General features: G+C 46.8%; 1 protein-coding gene across 1 annotated transcript in view; it reads right to left on the reverse strand.

Moving 5' to 3' along the window:
• Window positions 1–861: 861 nt before the first annotated feature.
• The window catches only part of LOC138293751 (glutathione S-transferase P-like), a 160333-nt gene continuing 148568 nt past the window's right edge, over window positions 862–12626 (reverse strand). The window contains exon 7 of the mRNA XM_069233091.1: window positions 862–1218. Within this exon, the coding sequence (XP_069089192.1) occupies window positions 1030–1218 (189 nt within the window). The 3' untranslated portion in view covers window positions 862–1029. The remainder of the gene's footprint in view (window positions 1219–12626) is intronic.

The raw sequence follows: 12626 nt of genomic DNA on the forward strand, positions 1-12626 counted from the left end.
TGCAGAGCTAACAACAAAGCCAGCACAGACAGACGGGCCATGGCCCGATGCTCAGAGTTGGAGACGTAGTCTTCATTAAGGACAGGCAACAAAATCCAGTCACTATTTGAGAGAGAACACTGGTGCGTCACTGAGATTCAAGGGACCATGGTCACCATAGCCAGACAGGGTAAAAAGTGACTCGGAATGTACCCTGGTTCAGGAAGGCGAGAGCTGCGGAGAGCCCAGAGCCACACAGCTCACCGGAACAGGAGGAAGGGTAAAGAGGTGGTGAAATTATTGATGCCTTGCCACCAGGAGCGGATATCCCAGACCTATGCAACCTGAAGCCATGTAATGAGCCTTCCTCTTAGACAAGTAGTATTGAACATGCCCAGAGTGGAATCAACTGAGAACAAGGGCTGCACCAAAGGGACAGATCCAAAGGAACAGTGGCCTTACAGCCTGCAACCATCCCCTGAACCTAGCCGGGTCCTACAAGACTACGCTACCACTCAAGCCCCACTCCCTCCCCAGCTGCACAGGCAGTTGCCAGAGGCCCTCCCGCCATTCTCCATCAACTACAGGATACCAAGAGACCAGATCGGTTGTAGTGGAAGAAATCTAGAGGAAGTAAGTGCTACAACTCGAAGTGGTGCCAAACTCGCAAACCGACTTGAGGATGGGTGTGGAGTGCCACTTGGCCTCTACATGGCTTGTAGCCACATCACCGCAGGCGCAAGGTTTGGCTGAAGGGGTAAATAAATAGGCTGTGGATCTTTTGTGGCCACTCCCCAATACTACTTCAGTGTGTGCGGTGTCAGTGAGCACCCTTACACCCAGGAGAGCCCACACTATATCATCTAAAACAAACAGCACAACTTGTCTTTTATAAAAGGTTTAATATGGTGACATCACATAGCAGTGAGTGGTGCATGCTGGGAATGTGGTCACTCCCAATGTACCCGTCCTGATTGGTCCTTCAGAGGTGCTCTGTGATCAGAGGGACGGGATTGGATGGCAGCAGCCCGGCTCCACCTTATGGACCTCTCACTCATCGAGGTTGACCTTGACTGGACGCTTCTTGTACTCCTCTGTCTTCAGATAGGCTGCGATTTGTGGGCGGGCACACATGCGCTGAACGTAGGCTTCGAGGAGCGGGAGGGACTGCAGGCAGCACTGGTCGAGCTCCAAATGGTCCAGGAGGAGGCTCAGGAGGGTGTAATCAGCAAAGGAGATCTGAGGAAGAAAGGAAGGTCAGACATAACTGTGAGAGGAGGAATCAGTTACACTGAGCACAGGGAGCCGGAACCCAGCACTGAGAGCTCAGTTACACATAGGAATCTAGCACTGAGAGGTCAGTTACACACAGGAATCTAGCACTGAGAGGTCAGTTACACATAGGAATCTAGCACTGAGAGGTCAGTTACACATAGGAATCTACAACTGAGAGGTCAGTTACAAACAGGAATCTAGCACTGAGAGCTCAATCACACACAGGAATCTAGCACTGAGAGGTCAGTTACACATAGGAATCAGGCACTGAGAGGTCAGTTACGCATAGGAATCTAGCACTGAGAGATCAGTTACACACAGGAATCTAGCACTGAGAGGTCAGTTATACATAGGAATCTGGCACTGAGAGGTCAGTTACACACAGGAATCTGGCACTGAGAGGTCAATTACACACAGGAATCTAGCACTGGCGGGTCAGTTAAACATAGGAATCTAGCACTGAGCGGTCAGTTACACATATGAATCTTGCACTGGCAGGTCAATTACACATAGGAATCTGGCACTGAGAGGTCAGTTACACATAGGAATCAGGCACTGAGAGGTCAGTTACGCATAGGAATCTAGCACTGAGAGATCAGTTACACACAGGAATCTAGCACTGAGAGGTCAGTTATACATAGGAATCTGGCACTGAGAGGTCACTTACGCAGAGGAATCTACAACTGAGAGGTCAGTTACACACAGGAATCTAGCACTGAGAGGTCAGTTACACATAGGAATCTACAACTGAGAGGTCAGTTACAAACAGGAATCTAGCACTGAGAGCTCAATCACACACAGGAATCTAGCACTGAGAGGTCAGTTACACATAGGAATCAGGCACTGAGAGGTCAGTTACGCATAGGAATCTAGCACTGAGAGATCAGTTACACACAGGAATCTAGCACTGAGAGGTCAGTTACGCAGAGGAATCTACAACTGAGAGGTCAGTTACACACAGGAATCTAGCACTGAGAGGTCAGTTACACACAGGAATCTGGCACTGAGAGGTCAGTTACACATAGGAATCTACAACTGAGAGGTCAGTTACAAACAGGAATCTAGCACTGAGAGCTCAATCACACACAGGAATCTAGCACTGAGAGGTCAGTTACACATAGGAATCAGGCACTGAGAGGTCAGTTACGCATAGGAATCTAGCACTGAGAGATCAGTTACACACAGGAATCTAGCACTGAGAGGTCAGTTATACATAGGAATCTGGCACTGAGAGGTCAGTTACACACAGGAATCTGGCACTGAGAGGTCAATTACACACAGGAATCTAGCACTGGCGGGTCAGTTAAACATAGGAATCTAGCACTGAGCGGTCAGTTACACATATGAATCTTGCACTGGCAGGTCAATTACACATAGGAATCTGGCACTGAGAGGTCAGTTACACATAGGAATCAGGCACTGAGAGGTCAGTTACGCATAGGAATCTAGCACTGAGAGATCAGTTACACACAGGAATCTAGCACTGAGAGGTCAGTTATACATAGGAATCTGGCACTGAGAGGTCACTTACGCAGAGGAATCTACAACTGAGAGGTCAGTTACACACAGGAATCTAGCACTGAGAGGTCAGTTACACATAGGAATCTACAACTGAGAGGTCAGTTACAAACAGGAATCTAGCACTGAGAGCTCAATCACACACAGGAATCTAGCACTGAGAGGTCAGTTACACATAGGAATCAGGCACTGAGAGGTCAGTTACGCATAGGAATCTAGCACTGAGAGATCAGTTACACACAGGAATCTAGCACTGAGAGGTCAGTTACGCAGAGGAATCTACAACTGAGAGGTCAGTTACACACAGGAATCTAGCACTGAGAGGTCAGTTACACACAGGAATCTGGCACTGAGAGGTCAGTTACACATAGGAATCTACAACTGAGAGGTCAGTTACAAACAGGAATCTAGCACTGAGAGCTCAATCACACACAGGAATCTAGCACTGAGAGGTCAGTTACACATAGGAATCAGGCACTGAGAGGTCAGTTACGCATAGGAATCTAGCACTGAGAGATCAGTTACACACAGGAATCTAGCACTGAGAGGTCAGTTATACATAGGAATCTGGCACTGAGAGGTCAGTTACACACAGGAATCTGGCACTGAGAGGTCAATTACACACAGGAATCTAGCACTGGCGGGTCAGTTAAACATAGGAATCTAGCACTGAGCGGTCAGTTACACATATGAATCTTGCACTGGCAGGTCAATTACACATAGGAATCTGGCACTGAGAGGTCAGTTACACATAGGAATCAGGCACTGAGAGGTCAGTTACGCATAGGAATCTAGCACTGAGAGATCAGTTACACACAGGAATCTAGCACTGAGAGGTCAGTTATACATAGGAATCTGGCACTGAGAGGTCACTTACGCAGAGGAATCTAGCACTGAGAGCTCAATTACACAAAGGAATCTATCACTGGAAGGTCAGTTACACATAGGATTCAAGCACTGAGAGGTCAGTTACACATCGGAATCTAGCAGTGAGAGGTCAGTTACACATATGAATCTTGCACTGGCAGGTCACTTACACATAGGAATCTAGCACTGATGGGTCAGTTACACATAGGAATCTAGCACTGAGAGGTCAGTTAAACATAGGAATCTGGCACTGAGAGGTCAGTTACACATAGGAATCTAGCACTGAGAGGTCATTTACGCATAGGAATCTAGCACTGAGAGATCAGTTACACACAGGAATCTAGCACTGAGAGGTCAGTTACACATAGGAATCTAGCACTGAGAGGTCAATTACACATAGGAATCTGGCACTGAGCTCAGTTACACATAGGAATCGAGCACTCAGAGGTCAGCTACAAACAGGAATCTAGCACTCAGAGCCCAATTACACATAGGGATCTAGCACTGACAGGTAAGTTACACATAGGAATCTAGCACTGAGAGGTAAATTACACACAGGAATCTAGCACTGAGAGCTCAGTTACACATAGGAATCCAGCACTGAGAGGTCAGTTACACACAGGAATCTAGCACTCAGAGGTCAGTTACACACAGGAATCTAGCACTGACAGGTCAGTTACACATAGGAATCTAGCACTGAGAGGTCAGTTAAACATAGGAATCTGGCACTCAGAGGTCAGTTCCACTTAGGAATCTAGCACTGACAGGTCAGTTACACACAGGAATCTGACACTGAGACGTCACTTACACATAGGAATCTGGCACTGTGAGGTCAGTTACACATAGGAATCTAGCACTCAGAGGTCAGTTACACACAGGAATCTGGCACTGAGAGGTCAGTTAAACACAGGAATCTGACACTGAGAGGTCAGTTACACATACGAATCTAGCACTGAGAGGTCAGTTACAGATAGCAGTCTGTCACTGAGAGCTCTGTTACATATAGCAATCTGTCACTGAGAGCTCTCTTACACATAGGAATCTAGCACTGACGGGTCAGTTACACATAGGATTCAAGCACTGAGAGGTCAGTTACACATAGGAATCTAGTACTGGCAGGTCAGTCACACACAGGAATCTATCCCTGAGAGGTCAGTTACACACAGGAATCTAGCACTGAGAGGTCAGTTACACATAGGAATCTGGCACTGAGAGGTCAGTTACACATAGGAATCAAGCACTGAGAGGTCAGTTACGCATAGGAATCTGTCACTTAGAGGTCAGTTACGCATAGGAATCTGTCACTTAGAGGTCAGTTACACATAGGAATCTAGCACTGAGAGGTCAGTTACACACAGGAATCTAGCACTGAGAGGTCAGTTACACACAGGAATCTAGCACTCAGAGGTCAATTACACATAGGGATCTGGCACTGAGAGCTCAGTTACACATAGGAATCTAGCACTCAGAGTTCAGTTACACACAGGAATCTAGAACTCAGAGCCCAATTACAGATAGGAATCTAGCACTGAGAGGTAAGTTACACACAGGAATCTAACACTGAGAGGTATATTACACACAGGAATCTAGCACTGAGAGCTCAGTTACACATAGGAATCCGGCACGGAAAGGTCAGTTACACACAGGAATCTAGCACGCAGAGGTCAGTTACACACAGGAATCTAGCACTGACAGGTCAGTTACACATAGGAATCTAGCACTGAGAGGTCAGTTAAACATAGGAATCTGGCACTGAGAGGTCAGTTACACTTAGGAATCTAGCACTGACAGGTCAGTTACACATAGGAATCTGGCACTGAGAGCTCAGTTACAAATAGGAATTTGGCACTGAGAGGTCAGTTACACATAGGAATCTGGCACTGAGAGCTCTGTTACATACAGGAATCTAGCACTGATGGGTCAGTTACACACAGGAATCTAGCACTGAGAGGTAAGTTACACACAGGAGTCTAGCACGGAGAGGTCAGTTACACATAGGAATCTGGGACTGATAGGTAAGTTACACACAGGAATCTAGCACTGAGAGGTCAGTTACACCTAGGCATCTAGCACTGAGAGGTCAGTTACACACAGGAATCTAGCACTCAGAGGTCAGTTACACATAGGAATCTGAAACTGAGAGCCCTGTTACAGATAGGAATCTAGCACTGAGAGGTCAATTACACATAGGAATCTGGCACTGAGCTCAGTTACACATAGGAATCGAGCACTTAGAGGTCAGCTACAAACAGGAATCTAGCACTCAGAGCCCAATTACACATAGGGATCTAGCACAAACAGGTAAGTTACACATAGGAATCTAGCACTGAGAGGTAAATTACACACAGGAATCTAGCACTGAGAGCTCAGTTACACATAGGAATCCAGCACTGAGAGGTCAGTTACACACAGGAATCTAGCACTCAGAGGTCAGTTACACACAGGAATCTAGCACTGACAGGTCAGTTACACATAGGAATCTAGCACTGAGAGGTCAGTTAAACATAGGAATCTGGCACTCAGAGGTCAGTTCCACTTAGGAATCTAGCACTGACAGGTCAGTTACACACAGGAATCTGACACTGAGACGTCACTTACACATAGGAATCTGGCACTGTGAGGTCAGTTACACATAGGAATCTAGCACTCAGAGGTCAGTTACACACAGGAATCTGGCACTGAGAGGTCAGTTAAACACAGGAATCTGACACTGAGAGGTCAGTTACACATACGAATCTAGCACTGAGAGGTCAGTTACAGATAGCAGTCTGTCACTGAGAGCTCTGTTACATATAGCAATCTGTCACTGAGAGCTCTCTTACACATAGGAATCTAGCACTGACGGGTCAGTTACACATAGGATTCAAGCACTGAGAGGTCAGTTACACATAGGAATCTAGTACTGGCAGGTCAGTCACACACAGGAATCTATCCCTGAGAGGTCAGTTACACACAGGAATCTAGCACTGAGAGGTCAATTACACATAGGAATCTGGCACTGAGAGGTCAGTTACACATAGGAATCAAGCACTGAGAGGTCAGTTACGCATAGGAATCTGTCACTTAGAGGTCAGTTACGCATAGGAATCTGTCACTTAGAGGTCAGTTACACATAGGAATCTAGCACTGAGAGGTCAGTTAAACACAGGAATCTAGCACTGAGAGGTCAGTTACACACAGGAATCTAGCACTCAGAGGTCAATTACACATAGGGATCTGGCACTGAGAGCTCAGTTACACATAGGAATCTAGCACTCAGAGTTCAGTTACACACAGGAATCTAGAACTCAGAGCCCAATTACAGATAGGAATCTAGCACTGAGAGGTAAGTTACACACAGGAATCTAACACTGAGAGGTATATTACACACAGGAATCTAGCACTGAGAGCTCAGTTACACATAGGAATCGGGCACTGAAAGGTCAGTTACACACAGGAATCTAGCACGCAGAGGTCAGTTACACACAGGAATCTAGCACTGACAGGTCAGTTACACATAGGAATCTAGCACTGAGAGGTCAGTTAAACATAGGAATCTGGCACTGAGAGGTCAGTTACACTTAGGAATCTAGCACTGACAGGTCAGTTACACATAGGAATCTGGCACTGAGAGCTCAGTTACAAATAGGAATTTGGCACTGAGAGGTCAGTTACACATAGGAATCTGGCACTGAGAGCTCTGTTACATACAGGAATCTAGCACTGATGGGTCAGTTACACACAGGAATCTAGCACTGAGAGGTAAGTTACACACAGGAGTCTAGCACGGAGAGGTCAGTTACACATAGGAATCTGGGACTGATAGGTAAGTTACACACAGGAATCTAGCACTGAGAGGTCAGTTACACATAGGAATCTAGCACTGAGAGGTCAGTTACACACAGGAATCTAGCACTCAGAGGTCAGTTACACATAGGAATCTGAAACTGAGAGCCCTGTTACAGATAGGAATCTAGCACTGACGGGTCAGCTAAACATAGGAATCTGGCACTGAGAGGTCAGTTACACATAGGAATCTAGCACTGACGGGTCAGTTGTAGGAAAGTACCATCTTGCCTGGCATGTTACCCCCATTTTTCACTCTATATATGTTGTTTTAGTTGTATGTGTCACTGGGACCCTGGTAACCCAGGGCCCCAGTGCTCATAAGTGTGCCTGAATGTGTTACCTGTGTAGTGACTAACTGTCTCACTGAGGCTCTGCTAATCAGAACCTCAGTGGTTATGCTCTCTCATTTCTTTCCAAATTGTCACTAACAGGCTAGTGACCATTTTTACCAATTTACATTGGCTTACTGGAACACCCTTATAATTCCCTAGTACATGGTACTGAGGTACCCAGGGTATTGGGGTTCCAGGAGATTCCTATGGGCTGCAGCATTTCTTTTGCCACCCATAGGGAGCTCTGACAATTCTTACACAGGCCTGCCACTGCAGCCTGAGTGAAATAACGTCCACGTTATTTCACAGCCATTTTACACTGCACTTAAGTAACTTATAAGTCACCTATATGTCTAACCTTTACCTGGTAAAGGTTAGGTGCAAAGTTACTTAGTGTGAGGGCACCCTGGCACTAGCCAAGGTGCCCCCACATTGTTCAGAGCCAATTCCCTGAACTTTGTGAGTGCGGGGACACCATTACACACGTGCACTACATATAGGTCACTACCTATATGTAGCTTCACCATGGTAACTCCGAATATGGCCATGTAACATGTCTATGATCATGGAATTGCCCCCTCTATGCCATCCTGGCATAGTTGGCACAATCCCATGATCCCAGTGGTCTGTAGCACAGACCCTGGTACTGCCAAACTGCCCTTCCTGGGGTTTCACTGCAGCTGCTGCTGCTGCCAACCCCTCAGACAGGCATCTGCCCTCCTGGGGTCCAGCCAGGCCTGGCCCAGGATGGCAGAACAAAGAACTTCCTCTGAGAGAGGGTGTGACACCCTCTCCCTTTGGAAAATGGTGTGAAGGCAGGGGAGGAGTAGCCTCCCCCAGCCTCTGGAAATGCTTTGTTGGGCACAGATGTGCCCAATTCTGCATAAGCCAGTCTACACCGGTTCAGGGGACCCCTTAGCCCTGCTCTGGCGCGAAACTGGACAAAGGAAAGGGGAGTGACCACTCCCCTGACCTGCACCTCCCCTGGGAGGTGTCCAGAGCTCCTCCAGTGTGCTCCAGACCTCTGCCATCTTGGAAACAGAGGTGCTGCTGGCACACTGGACTGCTCTGAGTGGCCAGTGCCACCAGGTGATGTCAGAGACTCCTTCTGATAGGCTCCTTCAGGTGTTAGTAGCCTATCCTCTCTCCTAAGTAGCCAAACCCTCTTTTCTGGCTATTTAGGGTCTCTGTCTCTGGGGAAACTTCAGATAACGAATGCAAGAGCTCAGCCGAGTTCCTCTGCATCTCTCTCTTCACCTTCTGATAAGGAATCGACTGCTGACCGCGCTGGAAGCCTGCAAAACTGCAACAAAGTAGCTAAGACGACTACTGCAACTCTGTAACGCTGATCCTGCCGCCTTCTCGACTGTTTTCCTGTTTGTGCATGCTGTGGGGGTAGTCTGCCTCCTCTCTGCACCAGAAGCTCCGAAGAAATCTCCCGTGGGTCGACGGAATCTTCCCCCTGCAACCGCAGGCACCAAAAAGCTGCATTACCGGTCCCTTGGGTCTCCTCTCAGCACGACGAGCGAGGTCCCTCGAATCCAGCGACTCTGTCCAAGTGACCCCCACAGTCCAGTGACTCTTCAGTCCCAGTTTGGTGGAGGTAAGTCCTTGCCTCACCTCGCTGGGCTGCATTGCTGGGTTCCGCGACTTTTGCAGCTACTCCGGCCCCTGTGCACTTCCGGCGGAAATCCTTTGTGCACAGCCAAGCCTGGGTCCACGGCACTCTAACCTGCATTGCACGACTTTCTAAGTTGGTCTCCGGCGACGTGGGACTCCTTTGTGCAACTTCGGCGAGCACTGTTTCACGCATTCTTGTAGTGCCTGTTTCTGGCACTTCTCCGGGTGCTACCTGCTTCAGAGAGGGCTCCTTGTCTTGCTCGACGTCACCTCTCTCTGCTGGTCCAATTTGCGACCTCCTGGTCCCTCCTGGGCCTCAGCAGCGTCCAAAAACGCTAACCGCACGATTTGCAGCTAGCAAGGCTTGTTGGCGTTCTTTCGGCGGGAAAACACTTCTGCACGACTCTTCACGGCGAGAGGGATCCGTCCACCAAAGGGGAAGTCTCTAGCCCTTTTCGTTCCTGCAGAAACCGCAGCTTCTTCTGTCCAGTAGAAGCTTCTTTGCACCCGCAGCTGGCATTTCCTGGGCATCTGCCCATCTCCGACTTGCTTGTGACTTTTGGACTTGGTCCCCTTGTTCCACAGGTACCCTAGATTGGAAATCCACAGTTGTTGCATTGTTGGTTTGTGTCTTTCCTGCATTATTCCTCTAACACGACTTCTTTGTCCTTAGGGGAACTTTAGTGCACTTTGCACTCACTTTTCAGGGTCTTGGGGAGCGTTATTTTTCTAACTCTCACTATTTTCTAATAGTCCCAGCGACCCTCTACAAGGTCACATAGGTTTGGGGTCCATTCGTGGTTCGCATTCCACTTTTGGAGTATATGGTTTGTGTTGCCCCTATCCCTATGTTTCCCCATTGCATCCTATTGTAACTATACATTGTTTGCACTGTTTTCTAAGACTATACTGCATATTTTTGCTATTGTGTATATATATCTTGTGTATATTTCCTATCCTCTCACTGAGGGTACACTCTGAGATACTTTGGCATATTGTCATAAAAATAAAGTACCTTTATTTTTAGTATAACTGTGTATTGTGTTTTCTTATGATATTGTGCATATGACACTAAGTGGTACTGTAGTAGCTTCACACGTCTCCTAGTTCAGCCTAAGCTGCTCTGCTAAGCTACCATTATCTATCAGCCTAAGCTGCTAGACACCCTATACACTAATAAGGGATAACTGGGCCTGGTGCAAGGTGCAAGTACCCCTTGGTACTCACTACAAGCCAGTCCAGCCTCCTACATTGGTTGTGCAGTGGTGGGATAAGTGCTTTGAGACTACTTACCACTCTTGTCATTGTACTTTTCATAAGAGAAAAATATACAAAACAAGGTCAGTGTATATACACATAGCCAAAAAGTTTTGCATTTCCTCTTTTCACTCTTTTCTAAGTGCTGAAAAGTACTTCTAACTTTCTAAAAAGTTCTAAAAAGTATAAAAAGTGTTTTTCTCTGTCTTTCTAAAAGCTCTGACAAACTTTTTATCTTTTACTATCACTTTAACTCTCTCTAAAAAATGTCTGGCACAGGCCAAAAGGTTGAGCTGTCCAAACTTGCATATGATCACCTTAGCTGGAAAGGAGCAAGGAGTCTCTGCATAGAGAGAGGTTTGAGTGTAGGGAAGAATCCTTCCTTAGAACTGTTAATTAACATGCTTAGAGTACAGGATAAGGCCATAAGTGCCCAATCTGTGGAAAAAGTAGCTAATGGTTCTCAATCTGATCCAGGGACTCCCCCAGGAAAAGATTCAGGAAAGAAACTTCTCAGCCTGCCCATTACTAGACAGTCTAGCATAGTTGGTAATGATGAGGAGCCACACCATATAAATAGTGTTGTCTCACATCATAGCAAAAGCATTTATTCTCACCATACTGGTAGTGATGTTTCTGTTAACCAAGCTGTTAGGGTGGCTTCTGTAAGGGACAGGTCTCCTTCTGTCCATTCTCACCATACTTCTGTGTCAAGGCATGTCCCTCCCACCCACCCTGATGACAGATTGTTAGAAAGGGAGCTCAATAGATTGAGAGTGGAACAAACCAGACTGAAGCTCAAGAAGCAACAGCTGGATTTGGATAGACAGACTTTAGAAGTAGAGAAGGAGAGACAGAAGTTGGGTTTAGAAACCCATGGTGGCAGCAGCAGTATTCCCCATAGTCATCCTGCAAAAGAGCATGATTCCAGGAATCTGCACAAGATAGTTCCCCCTTATAAGGAGGGGGATGACATTAACAAGTGGTTTGCTGCACTTGAGAGGGCCTGGGTTGTACAGGATGTCCCTCAAAGGCAGTGGGCTGCTATCCTATGGCTATCATTTAGTGGAAAAGGTAGGGATAGGCTCCTTCCTGTGAAAGAAAATGATGCTAATAATTTCCAAGTTCTTAAGAATGCACTCCTGGATGGTTATGGCTTAACCACTGAACAGTACAGGATAAAGTTCAGAGAGACCAAAAAGGAGTCTTCACAAGACTGGGTTGATTTCATTGACCATTCAGTGAAGGACTTGGAGGGGTGGTTACATGGCAGTAAGGTTACTGACTTTGAAAGCCTGTATAACTTGATCCTGAGAGAGCATATTCTTAATAATTGTGTGTCTGATTTGTTGCACCAGTACTTGGTGGACTCTGATCTGACCTCTCCCCAAGAATTGGGAAAGAAGGCAGACAAATGGGTCAGAACAAGAGTGAACAGAAAAGTTCATACAGGGGGTGACAAAGATGGCAACAAAAAGAAGGATGGTAAGTCTTCTGACAAGGGTGGGGAAAAATCTAAAAATGAGTCTTCATCAGGCCCACAAAAACACTCTGGTGGGGGTGGTGGGCCCAAATCCTCTTTTAATCAGAACAAGGAAAAGAAACCATGGTGCTATTTATGTAAAATAAAAGGCCATTGGACAACAGATCCCAGTTGTCCAAAGAAAGGCACCAATCCTCCTACCACTACAACCCCTACTGCTACACCTAGTGTCCCTACTAATAGCAGTGGTGGTGGGAGCAAACCTACTAATAGCCAATCCAAGGGAGTAGCTGGGCTCACTTTTGGTAACTTAGTTGGGGTTGGCCTTGTTAGGGAGGCCACAGAGGCTGTGTTAGTCTCTGAGGGGGCTATTGATTTAGCCACCTTAGTTGCTTGTCCCCTTAATATGGATAAGTACAAGCAGCTACCCCTAATAAATGGTGTTGAGGTTCAGGCCTACAGGGACA

This window comes from Pleurodeles waltl, chromosome 4_2, assembly GCF_031143425.1.
Source record: "Pleurodeles waltl isolate 20211129_DDA chromosome 4_2, aPleWal1.hap1.20221129, whole genome shotgun sequence".
Classification (NCBI taxonomy): Eukaryota; Metazoa; Chordata; class Amphibia; order Caudata; family Salamandridae; genus Pleurodeles; species Pleurodeles waltl.